General features: G+C 37.9%; 1 protein-coding gene across 2 annotated transcripts in view; it reads left to right on the forward strand.

Annotated features, from left to right (window-relative positions):
- Positions 1 to 15,106, forward strand: part of LOC135206540 (clusterin-associated protein 1-like) — a 23,035-nt gene extending 7,929 nt beyond the window's left edge. Inside the window, exons 4-9 of one of the 2 annotated variants that reach the window (XM_064237893.1) lie at positions 1,369 to 1,464; positions 2,372 to 2,589; positions 3,873 to 4,023; positions 7,208 to 7,397; positions 8,623 to 8,643; positions 13,744 to 15,106. In XM_064237893.1, the coding sequence (XP_064093963.1) occupies positions 1,369 to 1,464; positions 2,372 to 2,589; positions 3,873 to 4,023; positions 7,208 to 7,397; positions 8,623 to 8,643; positions 13,744 to 14,045 (978 nt within the window). In that variant the 3' untranslated portion in view covers positions 14,046 to 15,106. The remainder of the gene's footprint in view (positions 1 to 1,368; positions 1,465 to 2,371; positions 2,590 to 3,872; positions 4,024 to 7,207; positions 7,398 to 8,622; positions 8,644 to 13,743) is intronic. The other variant, XM_064237894.1, reaches the window with a different exon arrangement.
- Positions 15,107 to 20,000: the final 4,894 nt, after the last annotated feature.

Below are 20,000 nucleotides of genomic sequence, written 5' to 3' on the forward strand. Positions count from 1 at the left end.
TCGAATTCAATGTAACAGCCAAAAGTTTTCCTTCCTCTTTGTGCCAAGAAAACAAATGAGGAAATGGAAATGTTGTACGTTTCAAAAGGAGCCTCCAAAATCTTACCAACAGGCTTAGCTAGGACCCCTTCAGTAAATAATTGATTACATCTTAATCTTTAACTTTGTATGTAAATAGATGCAAAGGTATTCATTCCATATCCCAAGATAATGAACTGGGACAATGGCCAAGTACGTAGGCATTCAACAGAACTAAGATTCTTCTTCTTCTTCCTCTTCTTCTTCTACTACTTCTTCTTCTTCTTCCCACCGTATAAAAACTGCAGCCAGGTGAATTATGTTGAATACCGTGCGTGCTCTCGACCACTGCCCATATGCACTATAACTCATCCATTTTATTTTCACATCTCTTTGATTAAAGGCAAAGCTATGGAAAATAATTCTACCCTATAACTTCCCTTGACAATTTCCAAGATGACTTCGAGGAAAATTATAGACTGTCTGGCTCACTTCCTCCCATTAACCGGGGGAAGGATGAGGTCGGCCCATGTAATTTACTGGCACTGTGACATTCAACTGCAGGTCCCTCGGACTATCATCATCTTCCGTTTTTGTTTCGTAGAATTTGCTGAGTATAAGAACCACATTCCTCTCTTTTGTTTCATGACAGGTTGCTAAGAGCGAGAGCTGTGGTTACCACTGTCGTTCGCTCCTTTACGCGTTGCTAAGTGCAACCACTACAGTCTCTTCTGTTTTGTTTTATTGTTTTTATTTTTGTTTCTTTAAAAGTTTTTAGACGCAGCCGACTCTCTGCGTGTCTCTTGTTCAGTTAAGTTTTCTAGAGTGTTAGACCGATAATTTTTGTCTTCACTTATTGTAGTTGTTATATTAGCGCCATTGGAAATTTTATGGTACAAAACCACATAGGTACCTGTCTGTTTCTTTAGAGGTTAAGTAAAGAAAAAGTCCCATTAATTCTTATTTGTTTCGTTTTTTGAGAAGTCCCAAACTGCATTTTTTGTTTCGTAGGAAAGAGCCGAGTGGCAAGTCCCAGAATGTTACCAGAAGCAAAAGTTCATCAATCCGACCTTCTTAATTAAATTCTTTTTAGAAGATATTGGGTGTCCGTTTTAAATAGAAATTAGATGCTATTTTGTCGCCTGAGAGTTTGCTAGAAAAAAAAAACTGTCCTTAGGACGCTGATGGATCTTGAAAGTTACAGTCATGGTACCTTGCATTTCTTCTTATAAGCTCTTAGGTGGAAAAACCGCCTTCAAAATGTATAGCACAAGCGAGATCGTTTGAACCTATTATTGAATCTTTGATTTGTATAAACTGGTGTGTAAGACGTTGCGAATGTCATTTCAGATCACGGAGCTCAAACACATCAGGTCTTTAGCCTCAGAAATCACGAGTCGTGGTGCGACCTTATATGATCTTATACGACGGGAAATTGATCTAAGGGTAAGTACGAATTGCCTCGATCGTTTTTGCCTTCTAATTCAAGCGTATGTGTATGTCAGAAGAAAGAGCAAAATAAATTGAGAGAAAAATATCAGTATGCTTGTATTTGCTCTATGTATATATATATATATTATTATATAATATATATATATATTATAATATATATATAATTATATATAATTATATCTGATATATATATATATATATATATATATATATATATATATATATAGATACTATATATATATATATACTATATATATGTATATATATACATATATCTATATATATATATATATATATATATATTATATATATATATATACGTGCATACATACATACATACACATCTACGTCCAGCTCCGAGATAAGATTTGAAATTAAACAAATTCTCACTTATGCTTTCCTACTGTTTTAACTTTCACTGAGACTGATATTAGTTCTTGGTTTGAAATAGGAACTAATATAATATTACGGGAACTTCGATGAACTCGAGTTTGTTTCTTTCGATTTTACCGCTAAGAAAACCTAAATCCCCGTTATGTAACTGTCAGTCCCTTTAAAAAGATTATGAAAAGTTTCATGGAAGAACCTAGCAGGACTTCTCAATCATTATGAACGTAATGGAGTGCCAAGATCCATAGACAATTATCCTGAAAAACATAATTCCGCAAAGGAAACGTAAGCTGTCAAAAAAGAGCAGAATTTGAAAAAGTCGTCACGAATATATCAGACGGACGGCGTAGCAACACCAACGTTTTTAAAAACAATATGAATATCATTGCAAAAGATGTCATGAGTGTGGCATGAGTGATAAGTCGACTGGGTGAGCGGGCATAAGCGCTGATACGTTAAACTTGTTTATAAAATCCCACCAAAAATCTTATCCATTTTTTACCAAAAACAGTCCATCCGTTCGCACGTCATTAGTCGTCAATTAGAGCTGACAGAGGTAGAGGGTGGAATGAAAGCAGCCATTCATGCCACTGAAGAAGAGGTGAAGAAGACGCAGCTATCGATAGAGAATGTGGGTTCTGACGAGAGCAACCTCGAAGCTAAGATCGAGAAGAAGAAAACAGGACTGGAGAGGGCCCAGAAGAGACTGGTAACACTCAAGAAAGTCAGGTAAGGAGTAAGGTTCTTCCACTATACAGAACCCGATGGAAAGGTTTTGAGAGAATGGGTTAGAAGCATAGCTGTTACACCGTCTAAAGGAAAAGGTGGCAGGCTAATCAAATTCTATGATCAACAATACTAAGTGTTCTAGGGAATGAGCTGACTAAGATTTTTATTGAGAAAAAAATAGTGGGAGAACTGTGTGTGCATGTGTCGGTGTGGTATGTGTGTAGACAGGGTTGAAATGGTATGATATAGAAGATAAGCGTTTACGTAATAGTTTCATTGTTTTATTACCAAGTTTTCAAGATGGAAGTGAAGCATTTGTTAGAATATGCAGATAGGTGAAGGACTGGCTTGATGCAAAGATAGATCTGAGACAAAAGTATCTTATAACTCCATGGGTGTTTAACATCTGTTTAATATCTCCACAGAGGGGTAAGAAGGCGGAGGAAGAACAGCTGAAGGTACAAAGTTGCGGATAAGAAGATGGCTGACGAGTGGAAAGTGGAATAGTTAATGTTTGCAGATGATGCGGTATTGATTGAGGAGAGTGAAGAGAAATTGCGGACTAGTAAAAGTTTTAGAATATTTACAAGTTGAGGCTGAATATAATGAAAATAGGTTTATCCGGATAAGCAGAAACCGGGAAGATCATGAATGTTAATGTGGATGGTGGGAGAACTGGGCGGTTGATTGCTTAGGTATTTGGGAGTAAATGTAATGGGTAATGGTAAGATGACAGATGTGAGTCACAGAACAGGAGAAGCAAGGAAGGTAGCAGGGTGTATGCAAAAGACGGGGAGGAGACTATAGTTATTTGTGGAAGCCAAGGCAATTATGGATGAATGGAACATGAATCCATCTTTCCTGAATGGATGTGAAATTTGTATTTTGAGTGCCAATGAAACAATTAAGGTGGAAGCTGTTGAGAAGACTGTTGGTGTAGTAATTGCATTGTACAAAAAACTGGATGGTGAGAAATGTGGAGTTATATATACATATATATATATATATATATATATATATATATATATATATATATATATACATATATTATATATATATATATATATATATATATATATATATATATATATATAATATATATATACTTAAAGTGCAAAAGTTAAAGCATGACATTTTCACTCCAATTATAAATGTTACAGCCCTATATACAAAGGACACTTCAGCGTACTTTGCATACCCAATCCTTAATTCTTAACAAGACGAAAGGAATCATCACTGCTACACACTTCTGCCTATAATGTGTTAACAATCGATCTCTCCAGACCAGCGTTCATGGACGAATACGAGAAGCTCGAAAACGACTTGAAGAAACAATACGAAATGTTCGTGCAGAAGTTCATCAGTTTGTCGTACCTGGAGAACATGCTGGACGACTACGACAAGATCGAGCATGAGAAGATGATCGAAAGAGAGGTAAGAGGCGAATTGAAAGAGTTCGTAAATTGGGGACTGACTGATTATTTATTAAAATTCCTGTATCTTTAACTCAACGCAAAACACCCTTTTTCCGATCTTTTTAGGTTCTTCCATAGGGGTTTCCTACCGCCCCTCCCCACCTGCAACAACAACAACAACAACAAAGTATTTTGTTGGGTTACTTCCTGCGTAAGCGAAAACCACGAAGCACCTTCATGGTCGGTCACTGTGAACAAGGTGCTTATGCGGCTTACGCGTCTTTAGGTTCCAATGGTTCTATCAGTGATATCACCCTGTGGTAGAGGTGTCAGAATACTTCCACCGTAGGTCCTGCGTGTCGTAGAAGGCGACTAAAAGGACAGCTGCTGTCTTGCAGTCTTACTTTTTTAGTAAAAGGCTAGGCCCACCGTCAGTAACTGTCGAAACTGCTGCCTTGCAGGTGGACGTTTTAGTCAAAGGCGAGGCCCACTGCTAATAACTGTGGTTGATGACAGCAAGGGCATGCGGTAGTAAAAACCCCGTTGCCAAATAATAAACCATGCGCATCAGGCAACCGACCCCTTAGTGTAGGGATAACGGTGGGAAAGAAGGTCCTATCAGTGATATGGCCAGAAAAAATGATTATGGATACACAGCACGTTGGATTATCAGTGACAATTATTATACGCACCAATAAGCGGCATCCTTAAATCAAGGATGATAAGCTCCTGCAGCTCCACAGCTTTTTCGTGCTACCACACTAAAGCTTCATGAACAATGCATCAAGCTTCTTACTGTTACATCCCCTTCTGTCATGTCTAAGCACTTATGCCTTTTCAAATTACGGGTTTTTTTCTTTTATTTCCCCACTAGAACGTCTGCCATCCTGTCCAATGAGGCTCAAATAAAGTGTCTTCTTTTTATGGATACGTAATGTAATATGTCATTTGTTTATCTTTATTTCGGAACCAAGACTTACAATTAATTTAACCGTTTTAACCTTGATTCAGACACCAATTACCATAATGACGAACATACTGAGCCTTAATTAAATATAGTGAAAAGTGATAAAACAATACGCTTTGTAAAAGGAGGATTTGATACATTCTATTAAATACATATATATACACACACCATTCCCGGTTATCCTGGCCGGCCTTTCCACTCCTGACTAAAGGAAGTGGTTACTTTGCTCTGTTTTGGTTTGATTCTAAAAGGTAACAAAATGAATGAATTTCGGATGAATATTAAAATTTACTTACCTGTGTTTTTGCTTCCATCGCTCAATTTCTAATTGTTGTCGCAGCTGCTGTTATTCTTAATTTGATTGTTTGTTTACTTTCGTTTCCTCTTTGTACGCGCCACTCGTTCTTCTTCTTGAAATCCTTTCCCTTTTCCTCGTCTTATTGACTCGTATGCAGGTGGGAAAATCTTTCCAAACCATTCGGGTAATGACAGGGCTTACCTCGGGGCACGGTCTAGATGGACCGTGCCTCGGGGAGTACACTTATCTTTATTCCCACTTCCGTCTCATTAAGGAACTCCTGCCTTCAGATTATATTGTAAATGGAATATATCCTTCACGCGTCACAGTTCCAAACAATCTAGATGTTGCTGGACGTGAGAAAAGGCTTCGTAATGCAGCCGTCTTTCGCGTTTAGGAACCGCTTAAACGACATTTATTGCGTCATTTCGTATGAAAAATGTGATTTTTCACTTGGGGAACTGGTTGTTACTAATTATAACTTTTTTTTTCATGTATTCGAAGGAAATCGCTTATTCTAAACGCTTCCAGGTGTCTCGAGTGATTTACTAACCTTAATGTTTACGGGTTTCCTTAAACGGTCTTGGGAAAACCTTGGCGCACTCAGTTACGTTCACATTATCGTAATGAAGAGGATATCGTATTACTGTTGTTGCTGCTGTCGTTGTTGTTGTTGTTGTTCTCCATTAAGTTATCAGTGCTGTTCTTCGTAATGTTATTGCCGTTGTAAAAAAAGGAGATGAATGAGTTTTTATTTTTTTTTCAGATTGTTGGTATCCCTGGTAACAAAGCTTACCAAAACAAAGATTTAATACTTATTCATAAATGGGCATCAGCTTTTAGCCTTTGGTTCCCATCTTACTGATAATGACATATATTGAAATGTATCGCTGATTATTTTTCAGGAGTACTACTTGGTGATTCTGAAATCAGAGGATAAAGAGCGGTCTTCACTGAAATGGCAAATGGATAAAGTCTATATTTGACACATACTGCCTAAAATTTAGCATTGGTTTCTGAAGGAAAATTGGAATCACTCCAGCACGGCTTATATCTTCGCTTACTGTGTCACTGACCAGGTATCTTAAGTCACATGTACTTAAGATCTGCACACTTAAAGCTTATCTTATATTTTTCAGACCTAAAGCAAGTTTGCCTTCAGAGGTGACAAAAGGTACCTCTCCTTCTATTCTTTATGATTTAAATGAATAGCAAAGCATTAATAGCCGTCACGTTCATTTTCCATGAGCTGAAATTTTATTTGAAATCCACGCACATGCGCACAAAGTCAGGCCAGACGGTCAGTCAGTGTAGATAATATGGCAGAGGTAATCAATATTCCTTGAACAATTGTTGCTGCCAGCAGCTTTGTGCATCCACAGGGTAAAGAAAAACCTAATTAAAAGTTGTGGACTTTACAGAAGATATACTTACGCCCTTAATGGTGATGGTGATAAGCTAACTGAGAAAACGGCAAGCATTCCACTGGCTACATGAGATAATGAGGATTTTAAACTTCTGCTGTGTAAGAGGTTTGATGTCGAACGGCAATAAAAACAAAAGAATTGCAAACTCCATTCTTTTAGCTCTAATGTCATGAAATTAATCCCATCCTTACGGCGTTTGTGAGGTGAACTTCATTAAATGCTTGGGAATGTGCTATAAAAATATATATATATATATATATATATAAATATATATATATATATATATATATATATATATATAATATATATATATATTGTCTATTAGTTGCAGTCACCTATTTTTAGCATTGAATAGGAAACGGATGAAAAAATAAAAGAAAAATCACCTCTTCAAGTGGGATTAGAACCCACGGCGATTACAGAAGACGGAAATGAATAATATTTGACAGATGAATAACATAAACAGACGTCACAACCACCAGGGTCATCGACTATTCTGTCCCCTTTCCAGACGGCCACGAGAAAGCTGCTCGAGAAACTGCGAACGGAAGAAAATCGCCTTGGCGGGGCTGCCGATGACTCCGAGGACGAGGATGAGGACGATGACGATGACGACGACGATGACGAAGATGAGGACGAGCTCTTGAAGGACATGGCGAAAGAAAGCATGATGGAGGCACAGCCCAAGAAGAGCGGGAAAGGTAAGAGAACGACTCGAGTCAATCGGAAGTGTTGTGATAAGGTGAATAATACGAATCCACAGTAGCTGAAGCCACGGTCTAGGTATATTCCTAGACCGTGGCTGCAGCTGCACAAATCTCTCGAGAGGGTAACTCCCTCCTCCTCCTCCTCCTCCTCCTCCTCCTCCCTCCTCCTCCTCCTCCTCCTCCTCCTCCTCCTCCTCCTCCTCCTCCTCCTCTGCTGGACAGCGACAGAGCTTGATTGAAAAGATGCTAATTCATGTCGGAAAAGAGATTGAATGGAGTCTCATTGGCCAGACTAAAATTGTTAGGAAAATTGTGGCTAAAATGATCAGGTTGCTTAAAAATGATCCAGAATCAGACCACAAAAGACTGAACTGGATTATAAAATGGAATCGTATCAGACTAACGTTGAAATCACATAAACTCCATTGACGCACGTCTTGTGAAAGGTTAATTGAAATATCCATAGTCAAAGATAATGATTAAAATGTGTTTTATTATAGGTTTTCTTGTTCTCTGGACAGAATAATGCCAAAATATGTTTGTCTTATTTCCTAGATAGAATTATATTAGAACGAAAATTGAATGAAATCAACGATTTTTCACCTATTCAACCTTTCAAAAGTCAAGTTTTAACAAAAATAGAGTAAGAATCCTAATGACCATCAGTTATGGATGTCACTCTGTCAAAAGTCAAGTCAGGTGACTGATTTTCTTTTGTATCACTAAAAGTATTCATATCTGACCCCTTTCTCTATAATATTTTAGTCTTCTTACGGATTTTAGTTTCCATTGAAAAACTGATGATGCTATGCTAGATATTTTATATTCATATCTTGCATCTCTACATTGTAATGCGAGAATTTCATGATGTACGAAATCACTGAAAGATAAAAAATTCATCTCGATTCAAATTACGAGGAAAGCACAACATTAAAAGTGACAATGTTCCTGTCGCAATGTTCCCCACTGATGACATTTGAGAAGCGACAAAACGTCATTTCTGAATGGATGGTCTACTGAGAAAAGGTTCGGGATGATTCTCATTTATTTTGGTATTGTTTATATTTGTTGGTTGAGTTCTAACTGAAGGTTGCGCCAGCTAACTGTAATTTTGTAATCTCATTTACAAACACTATTGAACGTCGTGTGTGCTTCTCTGATCCAGTGTTTCATTGGTCATTGAAATTTGATTTTCTTTCTTTTTTTCTTCCACTTACAGAAGAGCCCCACGAGCCTGAAGGTAATTCGTGTTTGCATATGTTGTAAAGCTGGATTTTCTTACAAACTGTTCATTAAGATGCAGTAAAATGTTCACTTAGCTTTGTTGAATACACGTTTATTTTTCTTATGATGGAAAGAATTACTCTCTGTGTTTCTGTCGCTCCACTCACCCCGTCGAGCAAAAAAAAAAAAAAAAAAAAAAAAAAAAATTAAAATGCCTAATTCTGTGTCCGTGTTCTGCCCAAGAACGCTTTTGCATTTGTGCGGATTTTGTGGATTTACAGATGTTTTGTATTTGTCCAGACACGTTTGAAAATAAATTTACACAAGAGTGTTGTAGATGCATGTAGGTTCACGTTTTCACTAACATTTGTCTGTAAAAAGGATACAGTAACTTGAAGGCAGTTGCCCGTTTATGTTATTTCTACACCGGCCGGTTGCTGCTACTAGCACGAATCGGCAATCATTCATCTAGGCGACGCTTCTATTACCCTGGCCGGACGTATAACTCATCTCGAGGAGAAGAATGAGACGTAGGGGAAGGTATAATCGAACCAGGTTCTGAATCGAACCCAGATCCCTCCTCCCACGCGGACGCCTTTTGCTCCGAGACATTAATTTTGTCAAACAATCATCGAAAAGAATGATGCATTCTGTAGCTTGAATATTCGTCTCATATCAGCGAGTCTACTTATTGATTGATACCTAGCGGCCCTCATTTCTTTATCGGTCCATGTCGCCCTTAAAATGAAACAGGAAATTCAGTGACTCGTTCTTTCAATTTATAGTTTAAACGACACGTAACTGCCGAGTAGATTCCGCCCTTAGTCCATAATTTTTTTGTGATTGAATACTGGTGGTCGATTGAATGTTGTAAGCGACAATGTATGCACCGTTTGAAAGCACGCGACGTTGTCGAATTTCTTCAATATGGTTTTCGTATTTTTAGTTTATTCCTTTTCCTCTTAATTTTTGTTTGAATAATGTCATTAATGTTCACGCATTTCAGTGGTGTTTAGTACTTTCTGCACTTCTTTAAGGCATTTGCACCAAATGTATGATTTCCGATGCTAATTTCTTTTCTTTTCATTTTCGAGGTAAAACTTAAATGTACTCTTGAATGATTTCTATAAATAAGAGAAAGACAGAAAGTGATATATTTGCTTTTAGCATACGCATGTTTATATATGTGTATGTATGTGTGTATTTATAGTCCTGAACACGCACGTATTCACCGGGACAAGAAATGACATTAATCCTGGGTTTATCAAGATGCCGCAGTTTTCGCGATAATCCTTAGATCCAAAGATAAACCGCTTAAATTTACTTGATAATCTGGATCCTCTGCAAAGTTTCACTAGCCTACCCTCGGCCTATGATTAAAATTCCACGAAACATTTCATGAACTCTTTCAATCTTATCAATTAAAACAAAATTTTTTATATAAAATCTACACGTCCTCCGTGAGTATCCCGGATAGCTGGAGCCATATATATATATAGTATAATTATATATATATATAGTATAGATATATATATATATATATGTATCTATATATCTATATATATATATATATATATATATATATATATATATAAAAAAACAGATATATATATGAGTTAGAGAAGGAGGAGAATTTCCCACCTACTTAGGCCAAGGACATAGGAAACAGAGAATTGGTACGTAGAATGCAGATGCCAGGGAGCCTGTTGCTAATTTGATCAAAGGCGGAGTTTACAAAGATAAAGAATATAATCACATTATGTAAGCAGAGAATCTCGAGACTGCAAAGGTAATAATGGCAATAATAAATAAATTTTGCTCTTAGAGCGTAAAAGGGTTAGTTGTGTTGAAACGGCAGCTTTAGAAATCAGGAAAATAGCTGGTTATCTTGAAGCAGTTGGACAATACGCGGAAGGACAAGGGTATTACCAACATCATCATCCCAAATTCAACGAAGTAAGCGAATTAATCCCGATAGTAATACATCCGAGAATTAAGAAAGTATAAAGAATGAAGAGGAGAAACAGGTGAGACTGAATTGACCAAATGGCACCGCAGGAGAAAGATAAAATTCAGGTAATCAGCAGTTACAGGATGATTTAAAGTTATAAATGAAGCAGACGGGAAAAAGTCATGATAGTGTTGCCATCGGGAGGAACGCAGAATTCTTGGCGTACCACTCAGACAGCACAATGACAGATGGAAGTAGAATCTGGATAAATCTTGGTTTAAACCAAGGTCTAGAGACCTTGGTTGATGGAACAAAGTCAGTTACTTATGGAGGAGCTGGGTTTAGTGTTAGATAACTTTGAAGAGGTCACTGAACATGAAAAGAAGCAATGCCAGTGGAGAAAAAGAGGTAGTAGAGGTAAGGAACAAAGAGAAAGGGCTGCATGAAGCCAGTGTTAGTTGTAGTCTAATGATACGCAAAGACCAGTATAGAGGAATTGATCAAAGTGAATGCATGAGTTGAAAAAGTTTCAAACTGAAATTTCCAAAGTTTGATACCTAAACACAAGAACATGAAAAAAAAGGTTTTTCTTTACGAAAAGCGTAAATTCCACCCTTACTATTGCATCTGACATGGATATCATAGATATATAAAACCTTCAAACACTGGATCGTTAAAAAAAAAAAAAAAAAAAAAAACAAAAAAAAAAAAGAAAAAAAAAAAAAAAAAAAAGATGGGATGGGTGGAACACCATAAACAGGAAGGCTTCCAAATTGCGACTCGGTAAAAGGGTGACTGATGTAGACTCGCAGACTTTATTACAATAGCAATTTTGACAGTCGTAATTCTCCACAGTTGAAGTGTTGGCGACTTTAGGGAATGGGTTCTTAACGATGAAGCCTTGTACTCTCTCAGATCATCCAGGCATATGACTTTAATTTAGTTAATAGATAGATAGAGAGATACGTACATAGCTAAATCAATAGAGTAAACAATTTGTTATTGGGAGTATCTTGTTTGAATATCTAACTTCAGAGAGACAGAGAGAGGGTGAGGGAGGGGGGAGGTGTGTGTGTGTGTGTGTGTGTGTGTGTGTGTGACGCTGGGGGACAGAAATTCACGAGCTCTCTTCAGACATTCAATAAATGATCGCCAAGGAAAACACGCCATTTTGAGGAAATGAATGAATAAACTGCTGTCGGATGTGGGGAAGTAATTTTTCTGCACGAGTACTACACCCATTACGATTACGTTTGCACAGCCTTTAATTTTTCAAGATATTTATTCTGTTAAATTCCTCCACGAAGTGGTGTTCTCGTACTTGATGATATACGTACAGCAAACATTCGCACTCGTTGATTTTCTTATATGCTGCTCTCGTTGTTAATTATTTTTCTTATTATATTTGTTGTCCTCATTATGTGTTGATATTGTTACTGGCTGAGTTTCTAGTTTGTTGGACTTATTCTTTTCGTTGATCATATTCTTTTTTTATGTTTCTTAATGACCTTTTGTTGATTGGTTTATATCAATTAAGTTTTTTTTTTCAATTTTCTTATGATGTTAATATTGTAATACGCTGAATTTGTTACCCCTTCAACTTTTTATCTCTTTATATTCATTGATGTTACTTTCAACTGATTTTGTTGTTTGTTGATCTGATTACGTATTGATTAGTTGTTGGTCTCGTTATTTACTGATTTACTGTATTCGACGTTCTCTTCATTATTTTCAACTTATTATAAGCTGCTTTTGTTAATAATTAACCTTTTTATTTGCTGATTTTGAGATATGCAGCTGTAGTAATGCTTATGTCTTGTCTGAGTTTTTCCATGTACTGAAATACGCTGCATTATATAACCCAAGAGTAATTACACTGGTTTCAAAGCTCATGCAACAAGTCTAACGCTTTTATTACAAGTTTTTGTTTTTTTTCTAAGAATCCTCATGGGTTCTGTCTGCATTTTCAAAAAGTTAAGGAGTAGGATGCATGACAGAACGTAATCGACAGTTATTACTGAATATATAAAAGCTTTTGATAAATGCACCATTCTTAGGTTTGAAACAACAAAAGCCTCCCTAAGATATTGCATAAGTGATTGGTGATGTTCTACTGCCGAATTAATTATTTAATAATTTTTCTAACAGTGATGATATTCTAAACGTTAAGCCACTATGCCTATACTATATTCACATTGTAAAAAGGTTTTACTAGCACTCCCTTTTCACTTAAAAATTTACGTTTCAAGTTACGTAGTTTAATTTCTTCTGAATTCTTTGCTTCTGCCCACGGATCTGGACCGTGCTTCTGCCGTACTCTCACACCTTATCATAGCTTCCCAATTCTCTCTTTCGTCAATTATTCTTTTACCTAGACTTCTGTTCCTTCATTCATCTATTTTTTCTGTTTCTGTTTCTTTGAATCTGTTTTACCACCTAGGATGTGTGCGTGTGTGTCTGTGTTTGGCTATCTATCCATCAGTTCGCACTTGTTCCTTTCAATCTATCTCTCTTCCATAGATGCCTGTCTCTCTTCATCTATCCTTGTACTCAAGATGTTTTTAACCCTACTCCCTCTTTTCAGGAATCCTTTTATCGAAACTAGTCTGTACCTCCCTCCAACCTAAGCTGTCCGTGCTCTTATCATTGTTCTAGTACCTAAGAGGCCTGTTTGTATCTTTCCACTAAAAATGCCAATGTCTCTCCTTCTAACTTTCCATAATTTATATATGTCAGTGTTCTTATGCAGACAATGAACGTCTCTATCCTATCTAAGAGAGATCTGTTTTTTTTCGCCTCTCCTTCGGCCTAAAATTTCTGTTAGCCATCAGTTTTCCTGCCTCAAGTGCTTAAAGTATCCGAGTCTATCCATGTTTAATTCTATCTAAGAGTTTATCTGCACCAGACTTTTCACTTATCTAACTGCAATGTCAGCTTCTCTAATTCTATAACACTTTACATAAGGCCGCCACTCACGTTCAGGTATACGTACCTGCGCAGTTGTGCCTGTGCAGGCAAAAGTGAGCTCACAATGTTCAGTTTTGCCCGCACAAGCATAATTGGGGAGGTATAACTGAGCGTAAGAGGCGGCTTTACGAAGTACGGCTGTCTTCATCCGTCCCTCTGTATGAAATGGCACTGATATCCTCCAATCTGTTTCAACAGGTGGCAGACGCGTCTTCGGCAACATGGTGGGCGACTTGGACTCGGAGTCCCTGGACACGGACACCGACCTCCACCTGGGAGGCGACGGGGACACAGACCTCGACGGGTCGGACACCGAGTTCGGAGGGCAACCGGGCGGTGGCGGCGTCGGCGTCGGCGGCGCAGGGGCGCGAGTGGGTCCAGCTGGTGCCCCAGCGGTCGTTGGAGGAGGGAACGTCATCTTGAACGGAGGGGCGAAGATGAAAGGACCGAGGATGAGGCCTCCCGCCGGACCTCCGCCAGATAACGACGATGATTTCTAAGGGGTTGTTGGCGAAAGGGGTTGTTAAGATGTTTTCCAGAATGGCCTGGCCTTATGCCAGCGTAAGATCTCGGTCGTAAAACAGGTAACTTGGGAAGGTGGGAAATACGTACGACTTGAATGCCCAGGTGATTAAATCACGATGACATATTTGATAGAATGCTATCGTTGGGAAAATGGGAATAAAAATGAAAAAACTGAACTGAAAAATAAAGAGAAAATTAGAAAGGTAGAGACAACAAGAGAAAATAAGGAATAAAAGAAAAGGATACGATACGCACGAAAACATTTTCACGATACATTCAGCCTAGAGTCATAGCGACAAATCACAATAAGAAGCTCAGGGAAGAATGCAAATTGTTCCAAGAATGTCAAAGTAAGAAGATTATGTGAAACGAGACACCATTTCCTGATAGGAAGCATGATCACATGCAATAGATCTGAGGGAGTTCTGGACGAGTGTAAAGTATGGGCAATTGTCAATGAACGCGCTGACAACAATGTAATTTTTCAACATGAGTTTATTAAGATAGTTGATGTCTTATAGGACTCTCTGAAATTATTCATTTACGCAAAGGCATTCATGTAAGATTTTTTGGTTAGGAGCATCGCTGATTAATAACAAGAATTTTTTATCATTGTGATTCGTAAGACCTTTCACGTTCTGCATTGATTTAGTCTTTTGAGAGCAGATAAGAGAACTATTTTAGACCAACGTTTATTGTATCTAAATACTCACAAGTACATTTAACACAAATACACAAACGTATAATTTTTGTTTCCGTATATAATGAACACTATCTTGTCTGGCATATTGCCATTATTGCCTTCATCATAGTGCCTATTTTATCAGTGTGTGTGAAATTTAAATCACCATAGTTAACCCATGATCATCACAATCATCATTATCACCATAAAAATTGGTTGACTGTCACTGTCACATCACCTGTCACATAGTCATTATCTTGTTGGCGGCTTCGTAAAGATGAATTCACTATGTTGCCTTAAACAGATTTGTTATGTTTATCCCTTTATGTATCTTTATATCCAAATAAATGTGACAGCCCATCCTGGCATTTCAAAGTCATCCTGTTCCTTCATTCTCGTGGGAGGCTGAGATCGATCCAGGGAGGGTGAGGAGATTAAAAAATAAAAAAATAAAAAATAACGATCAAATATAAATATGTTCTCGGTAAGGAGTTGAGAAGAATGTTGCATGTTTATACCACTCGTCATTTGTCGTTCAGGAGTTCATGAAATTCTTGGTTTATAAACTCTTGTATCTCACCCACATATTATTGTCCCCACTCAGAATCTGATTTCAGACCAATGATACGATTGTTACGTACCATAGAAGACATGGCGGATTCGCTTTCTTAATTTTCTCCAGTTTTGCCAATTTTATTTATTTTTCTAGACACCTTGAGTGTTCTGTCATTTCCCCTTTCATCAAAAGCTCCTTTCTTGGAAGCATTTATAATTTCCTATAGGTCTCTTCCTCTAAAGCAGGGGCGTCAAACTCATGGCCCACGGGATGGTCTTCAGTGGCCCTTCGAGGTACCAAGAGATTTTTCAACTCGAGCTACTGTAACTGTTAGAACTGAGGAAAATTTAACTAAAGTTACTAAACTGTTAAAACATGACATAATAAGCTTTACCTTTCATTCGTATCACAATAATTTATTAATTTATTTCATATTATATCTGCTGGCACTAAGGCACTTTCATTGCAAATCTTAATAAATGAGCCATAAGGAATAAGTAATTACCAAATCTTTCATGGCTCTATAGACCATAACCAAGTGCATAATTGTCCCTCGAAAGGATTTGAGTTTGACACCCCTGCTCTAAAGCATATCTTTGTTCCTTCATCATTGTTACTTGACAAGTTTTAAATGATTGTTTTATCCTTGGAGTTCGCCCCTGCCGACAGACACCACACGCAGTCAGGTCGAGTGAATTCGATATACCTTCAAACCGCATCTGGATCAACATTCTGGTTCTTGAACTTACCTGACACCACGAATAGTTATCCAATAATTGCTCTAAACTTGAGTCTCTCTCTCGCTGTTACCACATATGTGTCACAGTAATGTAATATAAGCTTGAAACATCTTTTTTGTAGTTGTTAGATGCAGCACGTCTTACTCTCTGTAGCTTTGCAGTTTGATTTCCATGTGCAATTTTTTTTGAAGCCATTTGAGATGTAATGCATGAATTTCTTGCTGTGCTTTAATGGCACCCAAAATAGCAAAATTTCAGGAGGTCCTCTTTCTCTTCAGGTTGTAGTTCTGTTTCAAATGCCATTTTACGTATTCATTTTATTTGCTTTAGAAATATAACAAGCTGGTTTCCATGACGCAACAACGTTAATAAATTTTTTCAAAGAGTTGATGGAAAAATTGGACAGAGATAAACACACACACAGACTTCCGATTTTATTTTTATAAAACATATAAAATCATTTTATAATAAAGAAGAGAATCAGGCAGAGGTCCTAGAAAATGAGACTTGATACAAGTACAAATGTCAAAATTACTTACAAAATGATCACTTACATAATTCCTTACGATTATATTTACATTGCAAACCACTTAAAATAATGTTCTGATGTTTTCTACCATCACTTCACGCAGTAAGGCTCGATAAAGCTCTTCGAAATGAGGAAAATAATCCCATTGCTCACAACTGAAATGGATAACATTCTCCAGTTTCATAACACTAAACAGCATTCGGTGACACCTCCAAGAGCCCAACTTTGCACCTCGCGAAAAAAAAAAAAAAAAAAAAAACGTGAAAAAGCGCCGTTGTATAAAGTGAATTCAACAGGGTCAAAGATGGATACATCTGATGGATAATGTTTTCACTATTATCAATAAGTTGTGACTACATAGAAACCGCCCAGTAGGAAGTAATTAAATATAATGACTTAAGTATCATATAGGAAATTAGTCTCAAAAGATCACTTTATATTCATAGAAACAAAGTGTTCTTTCCCGTAAGGTACACAGTAAAGCCTCATACTTTTTCGCTAACGTTAGACGGAGCATTTTCAGCAAATATTTATATGCCGCACTGAATCGCTACCGCTGCTTTGGTATAATTTAATTCCGCCAATCCCCGTTAGAGATATTGTGCATTTCATCTAGCTGCCGCTGTCAGATCTGCGTGCGACTGGTTTCGAACCTGTATGTCGAGGAAACCCTACAATGCAAGAAATGGTCTCCTTGAGGGCAAATATCTCCCTACCTTCAGACACGATATAACCAGCCCTTGCATTATCATTCCCAGCTCAACATGCAGACTCTAAGATCACAATACCCACTAAAGGCAAAAAGGTAGAAGAGATCTGAGGGTCCAGCGAATAGTATAGACATGGCAGGTCACAAAGGAAGCGACTAAAAAGAAAAAAAAAAGTATAGATGAAGGGGGCCTTTCCATGATCAGGCTGTTCCTTTCCCGTCGGACTAAAGTGGTATTCGGACTAGAGTAAAATACTGAATGGCCGGTCTCTACCGTAGCGCGACCAACCTCCCGAAAAACTACTTTAACACGTCATATAACCCAGGATAGACATTAGCCAAGAGCCAGCGTCCGTCGAAACAGCACCTCGAGACCTCTACTTTCCTCTCGAAGTAAGATTTTTTCTCCCAAGTCACAAATTAAGACCATAATTGCCGATTTTCGGGAAGGTGGTCGCGCTATGGTAGAGGCCAGCCATTCGGTATTTTACCCTATTATGCAAGAATTTGTCTGTGTAGCAACACTCTTGGGCGACACAAGTCACATTATCTATATTTTTCCCCCACCCACCAGCACATGTTACCTCTGGATGAGTTGGGACAGTCGTCAACATTTTTCTTCTTGGCTGATTCCTTTTCAGTCAAGATATTTGCGGTTCTGGTGTTCCCGTAAGGGCCTAGTGCCGCCATTGCATCATAAGTGGGACACTGTAAGCAATACTGAAGAATGTTTGCTGCGTCCCTTCTTTAGCCTTCTATACCCCCATTCTCGCTGTTCAACCTCTCTCACAATTTCTCAGGGCAACTGAGGGGTTTTCTCTCAGTTCCACCTTTATATCCTAGTACTTTATCTGCTTTATTTTCTTTTAATCCTTTTATCTTGCTATCCAACCACTCCAACGCCATCTTTTCACTATTTGAAGCACTGGAAGTACCCCCAGTGTTTGGCTCAACGGCCTAACTTTCATAAATCACAAATCGTTTCCAGCTCCTGGGGAATCACTCGCGGTATGGGGTCTTCATCAATCGCCTTTCCCTTGGTAGTTGCTATTATAATTAGAGTTAGATGACCTTGCGCCAACATGGGCTCGTGTTCATAAAATCGCCCCGTAATTAATGAGCTTGTAGAAAGGGAGGGGCGAGGGTTTTAGGGTTTTATTCTTAAGGTCTCCAGTGGTGAGTTTCTGTACCGCTAAAAGATGGTTCTCGGTTCCTGTGGTACTACCTTCGAAGAGATTCAATATTGTTATCGGTCTAGCTGGTTTTCTGCGCTCACATTTCTCTAATAAACATTCAGTATTCCATCCCGCGGTTAGATAATAGCTCTTTTTTTGCCTGTCTTAATTGCGAGCACTGGTTTGCTACTAAGCCCCTCGATTTTCTAAAAACTTTCTTTTTGGTTAAAAGTTGCTGGATCCGGTTTAAGCGCATTGTTGATAGATCTCCAGTTATGACGTATGTGAAGCATAGTGCAGACAGATGTGAAAAAATAAAACGTTTATAGATAAGACTCAATGAGAAGAGCCTCTGAGAAGGGTTAACTAATGTCCAAGCCATTTTGATCAAATATACGGTGTGATGTAGGATTTTTGCCTGTACGATTTTAGGAAAACCTCGGATAAATTATTTAAAAAAGTTATTGTTTATATAAGGATATTACTTAATTACGGCAATGGGTACATTCATCCGGATGCCTTCAGCGTCTCGAAAAATACTACAGCGAAAACATAATGTAAAAATAGATTGATAAAATCTTGTACCTAACCTCTTTCTGAGCCAACGAGGGGGAGAGCCTAAGGGCTGTAAAAGGAGGTTTAACATAGTAGGAAATTCCCTACGTAACCACAAATAAAAAATAGCGGAGGGACCTGCAGACTAATTGACAGCTCTCCAAACCAGCTGGAGAACACAGCTAATCTATATTATCATTATTCTTTATTATCCCATCATAGAAGGTGGGAAGTGGGGACGATATGACTCGGCGATAAAAAGCTCTTGTGTGTGATTATCCAGACAGCATGGCTGAGGCAACCAGTGGTTTTACCAGCCTTAAAGCTACATAGCAACAAAGATTGACTAATCTGTAGGATCTGTCGTATGTTTTTTTTTTTCCTTTTTTTTACGTATGGGTACAATTGCCTGCGGTATTCTTAATTAAATTTTGCTTTACTATAGAACTACTGAGGGTTGTTTACTGAGCTGATGGCCTGTTTCTGGTTATTATAATAATAATAATAGTATTGATAATCCCGGAGCCAATCAAGCTTTGTTTATTTTTTTAAGTAATCTTTTAACACCTAGAGGCTTCTTGTGGATTTTTAAACATGGCGAAAAGTAAACGACAACAGAATCAATCTACTATAGATTAGTAACAATGTTGATCGTAATACTTGAAGATTTTTATAAGCATATCTTCATTTTTCACCTCTTAAAGTTATTATGCGTATTAACTACGGTTGGATGACAACTTATGTGTGCACACATTGCTCGACATCGCTTCCAACGCCCTGATATGCAAAGGGCCTCTCCTGTGCATTCACTTCCAAAAATCTCCACTCGTCTCCAGCTTTCTGTCTTGTAGCTCTAACTCTAGTAGGTTTAGGTCTTCCAACCCTATTAGCTGACACTCTAGTGCGCGCTGTTCTCGCCAGCTATCTTTTCTCACTATGTCCTTCAGTCAGAGTCTTGATGTTCTTCTTGAGGCTTCCTTCTAA

This window comes from Macrobrachium nipponense, chromosome 31, assembly GCF_015104395.2.
Source record: "Macrobrachium nipponense isolate FS-2020 chromosome 31, ASM1510439v2, whole genome shotgun sequence".
In the NCBI taxonomy this organism is placed as follows: domain Eukaryota; kingdom Metazoa; phylum Arthropoda; class Malacostraca; order Decapoda; family Palaemonidae; genus Macrobrachium; species Macrobrachium nipponense.